The sequence below is a fragment of the Callionymus lyra genome, chromosome 6 (genome assembly GCF_982586985.1).
Source record: "Callionymus lyra chromosome 6, fCalLyr1.hap1.1, whole genome shotgun sequence".
Taxonomy (NCBI): Eukaryota; Metazoa; Chordata; class Actinopteri; order Syngnathiformes; family Callionymidae; genus Callionymus; species Callionymus lyra.
The window spans coordinates 30,475,734-30,494,659 of record NC_141823.1 but is presented as its reverse complement, the minus strand read 5'-3'; the positions used below and the strand labels follow the sequence as shown (position 1 = coordinate 30,494,659).

At 40.0% G+C, this 18,926-nt stretch overlaps 2 protein-coding genes across 2 annotated transcripts; one reads left to right on the top strand and one right to left on the bottom strand.

The window, feature by feature from the left end:
• The first annotated feature begins 212 nt into the window (after positions 1-212).
• Positions 213-2,054, top strand: egr2b (early growth response 2b). Its single transcript, XM_087793502.1, has 2 exons — positions 213-394; positions 512-2,054. The coding sequence occupies exons 1-2, from the start codon at positions 241-243 to the stop codon at positions 1,654-1,656; spliced, it is 1,299 nt and encodes a 432-aa protein (XP_087649628.1). The 5' UTR covers positions 213-240; the 3' UTR covers positions 1,657-2,054.
• Positions 2,055-4,054: 2,000 nt separating this feature from the next.
• On the bottom strand, positions 4,055-6,899 carry adoa (2-aminoethanethiol dioxygenase a). The gene is made up of 2 exons (XM_087793501.1): positions 6,332-6,899; positions 4,055-5,252 (listed from the first exon to the last, which is right to left on the bottom strand). The coding sequence occupies exons 1-2, from the start codon at positions 6,659-6,661 to the stop codon at positions 4,818-4,820; spliced, it is 765 nt and encodes a 254-aa protein (XP_087649627.1). The 5' UTR covers positions 6,662-6,899; the 3' UTR covers positions 4,055-4,817.
• Positions 6,900-18,926: the final 12,027 nt, after the last annotated feature.

Sequence of the window (18,926 nt, the reverse complement as noted above, 5' to 3'; positions counted from 1 at the left end):
TTTGCAGCGGAACTGTTTCCATTGACGAGAGGTTCCCTTTGTCATCACCGCGGGGCTCCTGACCAATCAGAGCGCGGCGCGCCTCCCCTTATTTGGTTAATGACGCGGCGGCCTCATTCGAAAGGTTCCCCATATAAACACGGCGATGCCGGGCGGCTGCGCGCAATGACACGTCGTGGACGCGGCGCAGTGACATGTTGTGGTAGCACTCTGATTCTACAGACGAGAGTGTGACGCACGATGACGGCTAAAACTTTGGAGAAAGTCAACGTCGGCGGGTTCGTGCACCCGGAGAGCGTGTACTCCGTGGATGACCTCGCCATGCCGACCTCCGTGGCGATCTTCCCCAACTCTGATCTAGGAGCACATTATGACCAGATCAACATGACTCCAGGTAAGAAAAACACTTTCTGAAGTGACCCGGCTTTGACTACACGCGTGCGTAAAGTTGATGATGAATTAATACTCGCTCGTTTAAGATGTTAACCTGGTCTCCTCGTCGTGTCCACAGATGGTCTGATGGGCTCTGAGATGGAGAGGCGTTCTCTGGACCTCTCGTCCTACTCCAGCGGCTTCTCTCAGCCCCCGTCCCACCGCAACCAGACCTTCACCTACATGGGCAAGTTCTCCATCGACTCCCAGTACCCGGGTAACTGGAACCCCGAGGGAGTGATCAACATCGTCTCCGGCATCTTCAACGTGGCGCAGCCTCCTCCACCTCCTCCTCCTCACCCTCCCTCCTCCTCAGCCTCCTCTTCCCCTGCCTCCGCGGGCTCTCCCCATCACTTCTCCAGCGGAAATTTGAGTTGCACCATGGCGGCCCAGAACCAGGCGGACATGGAGCACCACCACCACCACCTGTACTCCCCTCCGCCCCCCTACTCTTCCGGCGGCTGCGGGGACGTGTACCAGGACACCTCGGCGTTCCTCTCCACCTCCACCTGCCCCATCTCCTCCTACCCGCCGCCCTCCTACACCTCCCCCAAGCAGCCCGGGCCGACGGACGGGTCAGGACTGTTCCCCATCATCCCAGACTACACCGGGTTCTTCCAGCCGGCGTGCCAGCGTGACATTCACTCATCCGGCATCCAGGACCGGAAACCTTTTGGCCCGTGCTCGCTTGACACTTTCCGGGTCCCCCCTCCTCTCACCCCTCTGAACACTATCAGGAACTATACACTTGGGGTACCGGGTGGCATCTCCGAAGGTGGCCCGCCTAGACTCCCCTCTGCGTACAGCCCACAGAACCTGCCCCTGAGACCCATTTTACGCCCAAGAAAGTACCCGAACCGACCCAGCAAGACCCCCATCCACGAGCGCCCATACCCGTGCCCGGCGGAGGGCTGCGACCGCCGCTTCTCCCGCTCGGACGAACTGACCCGACACATCCGCATCCACACGGGACACAAACCCTTCCAGTGCCGGATCTGCATGCGCAACTTCAGCCGCAGCGACCACCTCACGACCCACATCCGGACGCACACCGGGGAGAAGCCGTTCGCCTGCGACTTCTGCGGGCGCAAGTTCGCCCGGAGCGACGAGAGGAAGAGGCACACCAAGATCCACCTGCGGCAGAAGGAGAGGAAGTCCTCCACGGTGTCGTCCTCCTCCAGCAGCTCCAGTGGCATCAGTGCCACGAGCGGGATCTGCTCTTAATCCACCAATAAACGTGCAAAAACACAGCTATGAATGAACTAATAAATATCAAGCGTGCGCGCCACTGTGGAGTCGTGCGTCTTTACGCACAGAAACGACTCCTGCTCCAGAGCCACAGACGATGCACTTTGCCTGCGCAGTCTACTGAACTTTAACTCTCCTCGTGATATCAGTGTAATATATATAAAAAAAAAGAATTTAAGAGGTGAATTAACTGCAATAACTTTTTTCAAAGTTTAAGTTATTGACGTGTGTGAATATGTTGTTAAAAGACAATATCAAGTTGAGTGCCTCGTCCTTTTTTTTTTTACACTGACAGGACGCTTCTAATGCAATTAATATTTGTCTATAATGTGTTTAAAAAAAAGATCTATTTTTGTACACGTCCCTTATGCGTAAAACAATGTTTCTGTCGTGTGTGTGTGTTTGAGAATGAATAAATATATCTAAAATCAAAAACATCCGTTTTCAGTTTGATTTTTTTCCCCCTGCAAAACAAACCCACGTTTTTTGTTGAGTGGTTGGTAGATGGGGAACTATTGTGTGTTTTTGTGACGACGGAAAGCAAGTGTTTGTATTAATCTGGGTAAACCCCGCGATGCGTCACGGTTGACATTTGTGACTCAGAATTGTAGTTGCCTCACTTATTTAGAGTTAGAGAATGACAAACATCTGACCGAATAAAAATAAAAATAGATGAATGCTGTAAATACATTTTAACCAATCGGCCAAATCTATTGATTTATATGTTTTAACATTAAAAAAAGAACTTAAATTAAAGAGCAGTTAAATAATTCCTGCATATCCTTCTGACCACTTTTTATTTTGGTTATGAAGCAATGTTTGTATAATATGCTTTATAATATCTGAAAATAAATAAAACAACACGCTATACTGAAGGAAGAGAAGAATACATATTGACGATCTCTTTAACGTGTAAAATAATCATCTTCCAGCCAACAAATCTTTGAGACTAGCTCATAACCAAACAAAGACTGATATACAGTAACAAGACGTCAAGACAAAATAAAAATGTTCCCTTTTGTGTATTTTGATTTATTTTTACTCCTCCTAATTATATATATATATTTAAACGTGAATACTGATGCTGGTAAACAAACTTTTATTCAAGAAGTTAATTTACGTAAGAGATAAAAAGAAAACGTTGCTTATTTTTCCCTTTTAATTGTCATAATGAGTTAATTTGTCTTAGTTTATATTCACGAATAATTACCTCGTCATCAAGTAATGAGACTTTTTTACCATATTTCACAAATATCAATTCAAAAGGCCAAACAAGCAGAATGAACAATCATTAACTTCTGACATTTTTTTTAATAATAATTAATTAACATTAAATGAAAATACAAAGGTTGGATTGAGGACTAAAGTTGCAAATCAAGATGACCATGATTCATTTATTTAAAAAAAAGAAGAAACAATATTGAAAATTATATAATGATTAACGGACATCTTTAGATTTCTCAACATCGTGACTGGAGGCTGCTGGTTCTTCTACAAATAAACAACTGTTAGTTGGTCTTATATGGTACTCCATTGTAAATTCTATAAGACACGTTGAAGAAGATAAAAAGGTGCAGTTGTTGCTTATTGAACGGCAGATGACGACAGTATATACGTACATAGACACCTAAATGGTTTCATCAATGTTGACTGTCAATTAGATGGTCTTGCTGAAAATTCATATCATTCAAATTATAATTTATATATATATTTTATCTGATTTGTCTTAGTCCACAAACCATTTTGTAATATTCACTGATTAAGCCCAAAACATAGAGGTGAAAATGTGGTTGAATGAGCTAAAGTGAGTGCTTTCATGCAGACACCAAGTAGCTCTCGTCAGAGTCTCTGATCTTGTTTTTGTGGTCGTGACACGGAGATCATTAAGCCGAGTACTGCATGGAATTAATTCTATATTTGGATTAATTATTATGAATATCAAAAGTTTTTTTTCATCTCCTGACATGAAATTAATTAATCTACAAAGTTTGATTCAGGAGTTGTTGATCTGATCGATCATTACTGCTGATATTGCCTGAAAGAAAGCACATGTGCTGGACTAGATATCGTCCTGAATAACCAAAAGAAACTTTGTGAATAAATAAAAAATATATAGTAATGTAAGCATATTGCTGTGAGTGTTAAATGTTTTATTTACAAACCATCAACTGTAAATCCTTTCATTGGTTTACATCCCATATCAAAGTAATCCACACACAGAGAGACAATCAATGCACACCAGGAATAAACATAAAGCTTCAGTTTAGTGTTGGAAGAATTCATCCTTTCTTTGGATCATTGACAACTTTCCACACATCACGACAAAGCTTTTGGCTTCAAATGCATCCAAAACAAAAGTGTAGGCACTGGTGCGTTGATGGGAAGCAAACGGAAGTTTTAATAGAATACATTCAGTTGACAAAAAAGGCAGGTAGAAGTGGAGTTACACACAGCATTAATATTCATTACAATCTTTGGCAGACACTTCAAAAGTCACACACCTCGCCACCTGGCTGATGGCCATGGTACTCCATATAAGGATTTAGGTATAAAAAATGATTGTACGTTGAAAGGCCTCTTATGTTGGAAAAAATATTAATTAAATGTAATTTTAAAACGTGTGTAAAATGAGATGCTTTAATCTAAAGGAATCTGACCTTTCAAGAACTGCATTATATTAATATTTTATGACCGCTAGCTGGACTGATGAAATAAAATGACAAAGAATAATAACTTGTACATGTTTCGGTTAATAAACACAACACAACGGAAATAGCATGCGTGATAACAATACTTCACAACTGGCGTACTGTGAGTCACCACGATGTCACACACAAAGTAAATGTAGTGAAGATTCTGAGCAGCAGACATTCATACAGAGTCAAACCGCTTGTTTGGCTGTAGAGCAGGTTCAGCTGATAACAAATGACATTCCAACCGACAAGATGACGATTCATATATCAGCAGTGGATTGAAACATACATTCACATTTTCCTCCAAAGACATTCTGCAGTTTGGTGATAGTTTGACATCTGGTGAGATGCTGGAAGTCGTCGTCGCTGGTCACTGTCTTCCTCCGTGTGAGGAGGAAGAGAAGCAGAGGAGTATAAAAGGTGTAGAGAAGGGTTACTTTTCATTCAGACGGAGACCACGGGACCTGGGTATGGTTCTGCACCACACCAGAAGTCCTCTGGCTGAGGGACCTCCAGCAGCCAAGCTCCCCCTTCATCTTTCCCCGCCTGCTCCTCCTCGCTCCCCTTCTCCTCCACCACAGTCCTCAGGACCCTGTAATAGTGGCAGTCCCGGCCATCGTCCGGATTGTACGGTGGAGCCAGAATATCCAGGAAAGCAGCAGGGCCGTCCACGGCGTCAATCTGGTGCAGATTATCACGGTCTGGCGTGAGGAGGCAAGGCCCGCTGCTCTCGGAGTACTCTGTGACCGAGCGCAGCACAGAGCGCCACAGGGACGGGGTCTCGTCTGCAGACAGCGGGGGCTCGAAGTGAGGGGTGTCGGTGGTCAGGTTCCCCTCCAGCTTGTCGAAGCAGCTGACGTTCACCTTTCCGTACAGAACCTGAACACAGACAAATGTTAGCCCTTTATGTGGGAGGAAACAAGTGTGTGTTAAATAAACATTAAAAGTTATTCTGAATAGACTTGTGGGATATTCACAAATCTAAATGTGTTTCTACAAATATAAAATACTTACTTACATACCTGCCAAGTCTATGCTTTATTACCAAAATACATGGGTTTAATAAAGAATTTCATAATGATGAACGTATCTTGTGTGACCATAATTAGAATATTTTTTTAAATCAGTCATACTTAATTTTTTAGGAAAATTCAGCAGACAAATGTTATAAACATTTAACGGAATGTAATTAAAAGATTGTCTTTGTTTTTAAATAATTTTGGAAACTATCTACATTTATACTATAGTACTACTACCTTTAAGAAACATCTTAAGACGTTTTTATTTGTTCAGGCTTTTCCTTGATTTTCTAGAACTCCGGTTGTGTTTTCAGTTTTATCTTGATCTTTAAAATATATACTTTAGTGAATATTGTTTTGATTGTTTAAGCGCTTTGTGACCCTGGTCTGGAAAAGCGCTATACAAATAAAAATGACTTACTTACTTACTACTATCATTTCGGTGTTTTATTTAGAATAGTCAATTCTCCTATCTTTTGGTCCTGAACTGGATCGAGACACTGTGAATTATCTTTTATCGTAACATCACTCCTCATCACTAAGTGTTTCTGGACGCTCTACTACAAAATTTAAAAAAAATAAAATACAGGAGAGAGTCTGGGTATCTTAACTTTGACTGCTGCCCCCACCACCCAACCTCAGATAAGACACAGAAGATGGATGAATGGAAAAACAAAGATGGGTCACTGAGTTTGACCAGATTTTTACACACATTCTATAGTAAAGAGGTCAAGCTATATATAAATTATCTATATATACATTTAAATGTTGGATCTTTGAAATCACTTCAGGACTTAACTTAGTGAACTTAGGAAAGAAAGTAAACACAGTAAAAATTAAAATCGTACTTTAGTTGATATATTTGAGAACTTTGTCTTAAATTTCAAATACATTTAATAATAATAATAATAATAATAATAATGAAGAATCTTTTGGGACCTTGAGCATCCCGTTCATGCCCGGGTGGTCGTGCAGGGGTATAGAGGCTCCACTCCTCAGAAGGAAGACCCCCAGGCTGAACACCCCCGTCTCGCAGATGTGCATGTAGGTGACCGGCGGGTCCTGGATCTCGTCTGGTCCGGAGTCCGGCTTGCTTTTCCGGGGCGCGATCTTCAGGTCAGCAGCCCTCAGAGCGGTCACGAACGAGACCAGCTCCTCCTGCGGACCAGACGCCACTTTGTTCCCGTTCTCACCAGTCAAACCTTTGTACGCGAGAAAGGCTTGTTTGGCTATTTTCTGGATAAGAGGAGATTTGTTGTTCCGCGGCATTCTGGGTCTGGAGGAGGAAAATCTAACGGCTATCGCTGTCACTCTCGACGTCAGGAAATTGGCGATCAGTGTCCTCTTCGTCACCCAACGTCACAAAAGTCGGGTGGAAGTTAGTGGATCCATCTTGAAAACGGGTCGAAAGTTGGATTCAAGGAATAATCGAGACATTTCTTTGGGTTAATGACTTATTTCCAAATGTGAGCCTCCCTCCAGTCATTTCTCAGGCTCGCCTCACCATCCGCGCTCACGGAGGCTGCGTTCACACGCAACGCCTTCTGGGAGAATGAGTTTTACGGGAGAACTCAACGCGATTATTTTTAATATACAAAGTCCCACTTGCAGTGTTAGTTGAATTACCTTTGAAATAAAAGGTCATGCGTTTGAATGAAGCAACGCTTTGTACTAAAACACACCGTTATGGTAACGACAAGTAGTATGAAGCGAACAAGGAACTACAATTCCCAGTAGGGTAAAAAGAAATCAACAGCTGCAGAGGGGAAGGCCATACAGGCCATCGAACCCCACAGCCCTTCATCATATCCCGAGGGTCTCTCTCCCACACAGTTCCCCCTGATGTGGCCCAACCTTATTGTTCTGTTCTTGTGATTAAAACCATTTGTACTCACAGAAGAATACACGAAAATAAACTGAAACTGAACTGAACAGAAAATCCCTTAGGAAACACACAAAAAGTAAAGCTGTTTGCAGTGAGTTCTACAGTAATTCAAATAAATAGTGAGTGAAAGTAAGAAAACGGAACAAAAACCAAACGGAACAAAAAACCAACAACTTCACAATAAGAAAAACTTTGATGGCGGTCCATTGCATAGCTGTGTCTTTGTTAATAATAATAAAAAATGTTAATAGTAATAAAAACAAAGCAGGTGCCACTGTGATGTACATTACAAGATGGGAATATGGAAACGACAACAAAACGCCCCAAATAAACAAGCTCATGTAGCATGATTTAAACTTTTTTTTCTGATTTGTGAGAAAGATCAATAACAAAAATGTATTTATTTTAGAGACCAGACTGTATGCTGCCTTTTTCCATTATTTTTGTGGATCCTAAGCCTGGGCATCCTTGACTGCTGTATACAAGTAAATGTGGATTCTTTAAAAACGGAATTTCAACAAATAAAACAACTATTTCACGTGACATAGGGATAGATTTAAGTGTGTATTAAATTGATCTTGGACCTCTATTGTACTCATCAGTATGTGTCTGTACAAAACTATATATTTTAACTGAAAACGTTTCATTTTTTTGGAGAATAAATATTGTTTACCCCAACCCCACCCACTCTGCTGTGATTGGTCAAGCATCAAGGTTTGTCACCACGGGTCATCAATCCCGGAAGTCTCCACGTCCAAGGTACTCGTTGTATAAACAAAGCGGGCGTGATTACAGCTGGCTGGAGGAGGAGTGAAGAACCTTTTACGTCATAATGGACTCAGATTTCAGACGGGGGAGAAGTTTATAAAGAAATAACTTCAAAACATCCTCGTGATGAGAGACTTACTGCATCTTGGAGAGGAAGACTTGTACATTTGAAACATGTTGGTAAGTCAGGAGAGGATGGGTTATCACATGAGTTGCCAAAAGTGAAAGCCATAAAACTGGGTGATGCAGCAGTTCGTTGGAAAAGTGGTTGGAGATGATTAAAGCCATCATTATCTGTTTTTTAGATGTTTATTCAACGTAACACAAGTGTGTGTTGCTTCCTCTTGGACCAGAAGGAAGTGAGGATGGTCAACAAACCAGCGACTGAGTCACCTGCCTTACAAACACATGGATTCACAGAACTGACTCACCACAGTCTCAAACATCCTTTGACCAAATGTGGTAAATATTTGGGCGCCTGTGTGTGTGTCCACCACTGGGTCAGATCAGTTTATAATACGCTGCCTTGCCTCAGTCGTGAGGAGCCTCTCACACGGCTGTATCGAGAGCAGGAGTGTGTACGAGTGTATTCATGTGTGTGTTACATTATGCATGCTGCGCTCTGAGGAGGGTGAGACGAAACAAAGCCAGCAACACTCTGTTGAAGAGTTATGACGCTGGATCATCACATGCACACACATACATGCAGGTAGACACACACTAGGACACACAAAACATAGTAACAAGGAGGCAACATACAGTAGAGCCTTGTTAGGGAGGAAAGATGCATAGAGGAAGTGGAAAACATAATTTGACTGTAATGCTGATCATGGTTGACAGAACAGTAGATGATAGTATATGTGTAAATCACTTTAAAATGTCTTCACCTAATTTCCCATTGCATTCTTCCCTGTTTTTAAATGTGCCTACTTTACCTTCTGAGCTGTTGCTTATTGCTCAAGGATTCTAAGATTAATATATATTTAAAGTAGAGAAATCAAAATCTATGGCTAAACCAACCGCAAGGGCTTTTACTCCAGGCCATTCAGTAAGTGATGTGTGTCTTTCACAGGCCTGTATGCAGTGTAACATCTGGGCATACTTCTGATCAGTTTGACAGATCAGCTCTTCAGGGATCTCCTCTCAGACCTGGGACAGGGTCAGTCAGGATTATCATTATCAAAGGTGTTTAGTTAAGTTGACGTCTATTTGTGTATTTCATGTCACCAGGTATCTCCAGGAAGATGAGGATGATCTTGTGTACCTTCTTAAAGGGTTTTTTTCAGATTAATCTGTGTGTCTTTGGAGTTACAGGCATGTATGCCAGTATCACGATTTGCGATCAACGCTTATTTTCTTCATCCTCCTTGTCCAAAAAGACACACTTAAAACATCAATATACCTCCATATTACTCATCTGTAATAACCCTCTAATCAAAGCCTGAACTATTAGGTAACACTGTTTTGCGTGGGCTCTGTATGTAGATATAAGACACTGGGAGTGTGTTAGCCTTTTAGTTCCTGCTACAAACAAGCTTAAGATATAGACTTTTTTTTTTTTTTGGTGACAATTTCTCATCAAGAGTCTTCTTTACAAGAGGGATGTTATAGACGTGCAGTATGGAGGTATTTGGATGTTCTTAAGTGTGTCCATTTGGACGAAGAAAATCAGGCTCTGGTCGCAATCGTCCTATGGACATACGTTTCTGCCTGTAAGGTTAAAAAGACAAGGGTTACTCTGAAGATAATTCCAACCCTTAGTGGACATGAGGATGAGTATAAAATGTGTTAAATCTAAATCTTGGGGGAACTATCACCTTAAAATAGGACGGGTAACATAATCTGACGGAGACACCGAACGATCTAGAGTTTGAGTTACAAAAGAAAACATTGCTTGACATGTGTTCATTGAGGACAACGTTGTGAAGACCTGTGGTGGTTACAGATCTAATTTTCATTGCACTCTGATCTGGTTGTATAAGGCCGTCATTATTCACCCGCTGTTTAAAATGTGCATCACTGACATTGCGGAGGAGTCAGCGCTGCTTCATCACGATTTACTCGGAGCGTCGGCCAAAAGCGATGAATGGTTCGTGTCATCCTCGTCCGGGTAACAGTTGGAACAGCATCAGGGCACGATAACATATAATCAGGAACCAAGAGAGTTGAAATGCAGGTGGGAACTCACAGCCACATGACACGTTTGAAGTATAATCATTTATATCATGAAGAGCAAGTCACACACTCGCCAAACATACACATAGTTTGACGTAAATCAGCATTTCGGAGACAAAGAGACAATGACAACAGCTGCTTATGGACCACTCATGTCAACGTGGCCTTTGTGTTCTGTCAATGCTCGGCCTGTTCTCAGTCATCAGAGTTGTCATTATTTCCAAATATCTTCCACTGTTGAGAATGAGAAGTCTTTATTGTGGCCTCATTGAATCAGGCCGTCATTGACAATGAAGTCAACTCTGTTGTCTGTGAAAGAACGCTAACAGTCCAGGCCAAAACATAAAAATTCATAAGCTTGGAGCGAAAAATGTCTGCATAACTTGACGGGAAACTCCTAGAAGGAAACAATGCTTTAAAAAAGTTTGTTCTTTCTGTCAAACGAGTCTGCTTCAAGTGCAGATCAGAGATGGCATCGTGGGAAACACTTCATGTTAATTAAATAAACACAATTGTACAGTCATGTTGAAGAAAATGTTTTAATAAAAACATGTGTGTATAGATTAACTTGTGGTGAAATGTCTATTTTGTCTCAAATATTGATGTAAAAACGATTAATTTGTATCATAATATTCGTTTGAATCTGATATTTTGAGATATTTGCTACATATATATATACATAAGATTCCAAACCCTCTATACTTATTATATTTAGAATTATGAGAAATCCACGGTAGTGTTAATTTATTTAGCACAAATATTTAAAAAAAACAACTATATGCAGTGAGACTTGCAAAAATGCATGGAACCTCACTACATTTTCTTGTCATTCATTTGTTGTTGTTTCAAAATTTTAACTTGTTTTTTGTTTCTTTTTATACAATCTATTTTTCCAAAGAAGGTGTGATGGACAATGTTTCTCCTACCATGGACAACATGTAAAACATGTGTCATCACAATCAAGGATTCAAAACGTTTTATCGTCAGTAGACTCTATTAATAACAATTAGCCAGACAGACATTTTTTTTAATAGATTTTGCTGATAAAACAACTAAAGCAGATTATCTTCTCTCTACTTCATCCTTCCATCCACACACACAGACACACAGACACAAAGACACACACACACACACACACACACACACACACACACACACACACACACACACACACACACACACACACACACACACACACACACACACACACACACACACACACACACACACACACACACACACACACACACACACACACACACACACACACAATTACACTGTGTTGTCTGTGACTTTCATGGTTGGGCTGTGGACCTTGACCACCCAGTTGCTGTCCAGATATTGAGAATGATGGTGACTAGCACTCGCTCATAAACAAAGACACTCAGACACACTTGGATGGATTTGATTCTTTGGTCAGACTTTAGCGTTGATGTTTTCCCCAGAGCTGTGAAACCTATTGTCTTTGTCTATAGCCTGGTGACTACTCCTTAGTTAACCATGTATTTTACCTTGGATTAGCTTTGGTAGGATTGCTCGAATGTAATGTCCTGTAGTTTAAAAACTTCTATCTGGCCAATGCGACGAGTCTAAAATGTTAAATGTGCTTTTAAAAAGTTCTGTATGAAATATCCTGGGTCTCTTAACACATATATTCAAGCTATGTAAGAAACAAGTCAAGCTGCTCTGAACATTTAACTCTCTAAACACATTGAACAATAAATACATATGAAATATGAATTATTAAACATGTTATAACTATTTTGTATCATGTTTTCACTAAATTACAGATGTGGCCTCTTTTGTTCTGACATGTTTTTGATACCAGTTGTTTTGTTTCCAGTATTTTATATTTAATTACTTTTTGGCTCATGTTTTACTTGACTGGATTTGGTCTTAGTTGATATTGTGTTTTCCCTTAATTTATTTTAATGGAATTTTCCCTTACTTTTATTACCCTTAAAACCTTTGGTGTTGGTGTGTATATTAAATGGTAAATTCTCAGCATTTATTGTACTCTGTGTATGCAACATAAAAAGTACTTTAAAATTTAAAGAATTGCTGAGTTTGATCAGTGAAATTAAATATATAATATAATTTAAACTAATCTTAACTTAATATAAAAAACTGTTTTGAAAGTGCTTTGTAAAATATTATTATTACTGTGTGAGTCTTTTTTCAGATTTTGGTCTTTAAAGTAAAAGTACAACAAAAGAGAAAAGTCAAAGTCAAAATCTGAGCAGGACAGATCTAAAGGACTGTGAGTAAAGTGTTGCACAATGGGGCAGAACTGAGTCATTTGTCACTGTTATTGTTGCCTTTAATGGAACTATTACCTCTGTTGAAACTGTAGGACACCAGTGTGTCGTCTGCTCTCTTGGTCTCATCATACTGGTACCATCAGTTTATATGGATTATATCCTGGTGTATTGCAATAAAGTATTTCAAAATAACTTCAGATAATCTTCACAAAAGAACTAAACATGGGTACAGATAACAGGAGTGGGGGGTGGGTTGATTTAAGCAAATGTGATGTCATTACTATGCTAATGTGCTGGTTTTAGATATTCTAGAACCAAGATTGAACCAACACATTTGATTCTAAAATAAAAAGTTGAGCACAGGTCTTTAAATTCACAGCACTTAACCAAATATTCTTAGTCATGTTGCACCTTGATGAAAATATCGTTGGTGGTTGGGATTTCGGCGACTCAAAGATCAAGTACAGATGTTTTCATCCAGCATGAGAAATAAGGATTGTAAGATAAAGACATTTAGGAAATGAACCTCAAGTTGATTGGTAGACCTCCTTTAACTTGAATCGGGGGTTGACCGTGTGTGTCAGGGGCAGGAAGGACCCACCTCCATGCTCCACCCCACCCCAGCCAGAACCTTTGTTTACCGATGATGTATGAGACAGCGTCTCCCTTGGAGTACCACAGGAACACGTCAGCGAAGCAACAACACTGTTCCATAATAGAGACTGATGGGACGGCTCCCGCTCTCCTCACTTTGTCCACTACTAAGATTGAGTTGGCGTGGCTCTGCAGGGTCTGACAGGGCCCTTGGACATCTCTGAGAGGGGCCCTCGTAAGAGAAGACTCAACCTGACATGGTCATGTCTGTCGAGCGAGCTGGAGCCCGCCACTATCTGACAGTGAGATGGATGGATGGAAGAGCGACAAGAGGATGCAGACCTGTACAGGTCTTTGTTGGTATGACGACAGTCGAGAAGAGGATATGTGGATTCTTAGGCCCCCGGTTCCTGTCTAACATTCCTAGGATAACTGAGATTTTCATCTTCACTCACACCCTGAGGACCGTGATCAAATGAATCAGACTGCACTTCAGCGGAATAATGGAAGGTTGTCATTTGGAAAGAGAAAGGATAGAAAAGTATCTTGCTTTCTGTTGAGACCACGGAACAATGTAGACAAACGTCATTACCAAAAACAGCCACAGTTGAAAGGCAATGCATCAGGTGGCTGATTTCTATTCCATGGAGTCAAAAAAACAGTAGTCATCTGTCTCCCTAATATGAATTACCTTCACGTTGACTACTTTTTAATTATTTTTGGGACAATGTTTGACTCAGAAAGTGTCTATTCACGATCTAAGAATATGTGTAAGAAACAGAACCTGTTAATTGCCATGTTGTAAACATAAAACAGGATATTTTGGGCTGATGAAAGCACATGATGACAGTATACAGTAGAAATGAATGAAATAAGTGAAAATGAACACTATATTAAATTTATTAACTAATTAATTCAATAAACATACTGGTAAATACATTAAATTAAATCCAATTATATAATATTAATGATCTGGATAGCAGATCGAATTCCTAAACTGTGAGGTTCTGCCCCAGATTTATCTATTTTGGACTTGGACACAGACAGACTGTAGAAAACAGGTATGCAGATTTTAACCACATGTTATCCTCCATCAGTCTGTTGTATGAATGAGACTTTACCAACCCTTTTCAAATCTTTACACAAAAAAGTACCAATATTTCTTATTCGTTCTAACAGTTAGTAAAGTCAGTAAAGTTGATTGAGTCAATGGAAAAGCAATTAAATTCTTGGGATTAATTTGCTTCAAAAAGTCAGATTATTATGGTTTAAAGTTTTGTCTATGTTAAGAATCTGGTCAAGATTTACTCTTTAACTTTGTGTAAAAGTCTCACAGGGTTATATTACAATACAAAATTCAAGAGTTGAATGCATGTAGACCCGGAACAGTTTGATAGTGATTTTACTTTTAAAACCATCTTGTCTGAGGTAAAAATGAAAATAACACGTCAGCAGATTTATTGGATTTCCAGAGGAGCCGACCAGCTCCCATCACCATACATGGGCGCTAGATAATAATTAATAATAATATGATAATTATCTAGCGCCAATGTATGTTGTATAATATGGAGTCCTCTAGAGGCCTTGGTGTTCACCTCTTGCCACTATGTAAGTAAGTAAGTAAGTAATATATATTTATATAGCGCTTTTCGAGACCAGGGTCACAAAGCGCTTTAACAATCAAAACAATACTCAAAACAGTACATACTTCAAAGATCAAGACAACACAGAGAACAACACAGGAGTTCAAGAAATTCAAGGAAAAGCCTGCACAAATAGAAACGTCTTAAGATGTTTCTTAAAGGAGTCATAGTACTGGGCATGAAGGCTTCAGAGACATACAAGCTGAATTAGCTGGTGAAGAAGGTTTTCTTTCCCTTGCACCTGTCTGCCAACAAAGTGCTGTGTACCTGTTTGAATGTGGATCAATACAAGAAAACAATTTTCAGATACAAAAGTAATTAGAAAGTAAAGACGCTAAATCAACATCAAAACAATGGGGGAATAATAAAGGGATATTTTATCTTATTTTATTCATCAGGAGGTTTGTTTAAGGTTTTTATATATTGTAATCTACCAGATCAACCTTTGAGATCTACCAGTAGATTGAAGTCTACCTATTGGGCACCCCTGACTTACTGCATGGTTCTTTCTCCTTGTTATATAACAAAGGTTCACAAAAGGTCTGAGTCATAGTTTTAACTCGATCTGCATCTGTGAAAGATAACCAGCGTAGCCACTTGTATCTGTGGTCTTATCCGGCCAGTCATAATAATGTCTATTGGTCTGTCACTTTATTATTAGTAACAATTGTAATTCCTACTCGAGTTTAATTTTCTAAAAATACATGTGATGCTGATGATGATGTGACAGATGATGTGTATCACCAGCATTGAGGGAAAGGATTTTGTAAGTCAAACGTCTATTAAAATCTGTCTTTTATGTGAGTGTGTGTGTTTGTACGTCATGCATCAACAGGTAATGACTCACCCAGGAAGTGGATATTATGATTTAGAGATGGCGACTCAATTATCAGAAGGTTATGCAGTATAATAACAGAATCACGCTCTTGACAAACATGAAACAGTGATTAATTTCCTTATTAGCCATCGCAACAACTATTTGAGCTTACATCCATTCACATTATTTAGGGCTCTAAGGCTGCCTGTCTCAGGGTTGGTTTGGAAAAATAGGAAATTCCCTTGACCTTATCGAGTTGACCTTCTTAGATATTTGTTAGATCAGCACAAAGGCCAGTTTCCTCAATGCTTTCACAGAATCATAGCTGCATCCCTATGTCCACCCTCACCTGCCAGTCATTTGTTGTCCACAGAGAACCTGGCTGGGCACTCTCCATCTCTTACAAATAGGATTTGGGGCCTCAGTGGTTCTGCTTCCTCTGGTCGATAGTAATGGAGATGGATTCAGCAGCTACCTTCAGCACCAGGTCATGAAACCAAGGTGGGACGAGACAGCTGCTGACAGCTGCAGCTTACTTTAAACAAGGAAGATGCTAAAGTTCCAACACCAACGGAAAAAGGTTTAATGATCAGGCAAGGACATAAGTTCAACTGGGAATCGAATGTGATTTATTTGAAGCCATCCAAAATTCTTCTTGTCCATTGCTACAAACCCCTCAGTCCCACCATTTGGCTTAAATTTTCTCCTTAACCCACACTACTATTTCCTGTTGGACGGGCTTCAACTTATCCTAGGCCTCCACATTACAGTAGTGTGGTGATGGGATGCCTCCCAGTTCATTGTGACTCAGTGATACTGTCTTGTCCAAGGCCTCCTCAGCAGTTCTCGCCTGATAATCAGCTTGAGAAACGTTGGGCGTCCTCTGACCCTGTATACTGGAGCAGCTCTCTCCCTCTCAACATCATGAACGCCTCAGTAAGAGGAGTTGATGTTGCTGTTGAGAGCAACACAGCCAAGGATTCTTGGCACACAGACTTGAGGATTACAATCATATTGAAGTGAATCTTGTGTATATATATAGATTTATAAATTAATAAAATGTACAATTGCTGATAACTGTAAGGTTGCAGATGATGTTGGTAAGTATTATAGGTACAACAATTGATTTCTGTGCTTCAACATGTGGTATAAACCCTTAAAATAACAATATTATTTTAACCTCAAAAGGTCACAAGTCTGAAATCAGGATGTGAAAGTGTCTGATGAAGAGCAGTAACCAACTCATAGGTCACAGATAACAGCCCAACCAACCCTGCAGTTCCTTAATCTGTATTTTTGTGAGTAAACATTGAGATTTTAAAAGTCATGCTTCTGAAATAGACTCTCTTACGTTAGATGCTTGTGTTGGTCAACAACTGTGGGAGGACTGGACATCGTCACAGCTTTGTTTGCTTTAACACCAGCTCCAGCATTATTTATGACGAATGAACGAATCAAACCAGCTCTCAGTTACTTACCATAACACAAACAATGACTTAGCAGTTGTTAGACACACTGATTCACTGCTTAGGGTGAGAGGCCGGGGTCCCTGACAGGTTGCTAGTCTATGACAGAAACATAATTACTCACATGGACAACTTTTCTTATTTTCCAAGTATGTTTTTACACTTTGGGAGGAAACAGGAGTGCCTGGAGTAATCCCATGCAACGGGACAACTTTCCTCTCCATGGTCCTCTCTTGTTGCCCTACTCTTCACTGTTTTCTCTACTCTCCCTGTCTCTCCTTCCCCCTCTTTCTCTGACCCCCAGTCCCTCTAATCCCTCTCAGCCAGTCACAGCAGGAGGTCGTCCACTCTGAGTCTGATTCTACTTGAGGTTTCTGCCTATTAATTTTATTTTTTCACCACTGCTTACTGTTACACACTGGGACCTATTCTTCTCTTCTCTTATATTGTTTTATTTAAACTGTAAAGTTTAGTCCTTAAATACAATTGAATTGGAAATACAAACTTCACACGCCTCAAATAGGAACCAGGGATCTTTCTGCTATGGTTGACACCAATTGAGAGGAACAAATAATACAATTTAAGAGGAACGTTGAAAATGCCCGGTGTGTTTTGATGGATAGATAAAATGGAGTGACACACAAGGGAAATGTTTAAAACCAGAGATAATAGAACTTTTTTTCTTAGTCTAATGTGGCACTAATACAAATGTTTTTCCTGGGTTTAGCAAAAAAACAAAAAAAAAAAACAACAATGAGTAATCTCTGTTGTCCCTCTAAGCTCTCATTATTATTATTATTATTATTATAGTTTTATGTTCTTGGACAACCAATGGTAGACAAGAAGGTCTGGCCAAATGGGAAAAATGGTAGTTGAGTGTGATCGACTTATTACTACTATCCAATTGTTTTGAAGTTACCATATAATCTTTTATTTTACATTACTGTAAGAATGTTTCATTTTGTAATTATATAATCTAATTTATTAGTGACAATAACTGACTGAAGGATATTAAGGAAGTACAGTGCAGTCCCTGAATACTCAAAGGAACTTTTCCAAGGGGTAAATAAAGTTATATCTATCTATAAAAGGTACTAATATACTACTTTAAATCAATATCCAAAGACTTCAAGTTTTGTGTCTGTGTTGAGTTGTGAAATCGAGGGAGTTGTGTTTGTTTTTTGAGCTGATGCAGCGAGGTGGAAATATTGGTTATAGATTTGTTATGGTCTCATTCATCTATCTGGTCTCTCATTGCAGCACTACATCTCTTCTCCTAAATGACGGATCATTCCACCTCAAACACAACTTGGCTGTAAGTGCACCAATTCATCAGTATCTGTCAGTGTACTGCATGTGGGTGCGTGCACGTATCTGTATGAAGCCAGCCTTCATGTGCACAAAATAGATAGATAGATAGATAGATAGATAAACTTTATTAGTCCCTCTGGAGATCTCCTTCGGGAAATTGTAGTTGCAACAATGTGAATGTCAAGAATTTGATTTGTTTCAGGTACTCATCACACATACACACTTTCACAGCAACACTCCAAAACAGATCACAGGCTAAAGGTTAAAAAAACTGTTTTGTGAATACTTTATGCCAACAATGGATTAACAGTGTTTGGAAATGTAGTATTTAGGACATCCAAATTTTGGGTCTCTTTTCATGGTCTGTGTTTTGTACGATTGATTATTGGGAAGAATGTAACATTTGTATTTCCTCTCGAAAGAGACAGAAGCACCATTGAGGCATAAGAAGCAGTTTACTTTAATATTGTTGTTTCTTTGGTGTCAGTACATCACTTCTAGATGGTAGCTCTTATTGCAGTAGTTTGGTCACTGGGGCGACTTTCAAATCTGACACCATGGTAGGCACATTATAGTGTGAACCAGAATAGTTCCACAACATTTTTAGGGAAGTA

Excerpts from the sequence above, each read along its gene's own strand:
- adoa (XM_087793501.1), bottom strand. The coding sequence starts at position 6,661 with ATGCCGCGGAACAACAAATCTCCTCTTATCCAGAAAATAGCCAAACAA. Across the intron at positions 5,253-6,331 it reads GCATGAACGGGATGCTCAAG|GTTCTGTACGGAAAGGTGAA; the intron begins GTCCCAAAAGAT and ends GTCTGTGTTCAG.
- egr2b (XM_087793502.1), top strand. The coding sequence starts at position 241 with ATGACGGCTAAAACTTTGGAGAAAGTCAACGTCGGCGGGTTCGTGCAC. Across the intron at positions 395-511 it reads CCAGATCAACATGACTCCAG|ATGGTCTGATGGGCTCTGAG; the intron begins GTAAGAAAAACA and ends TCGTGTCCACAG.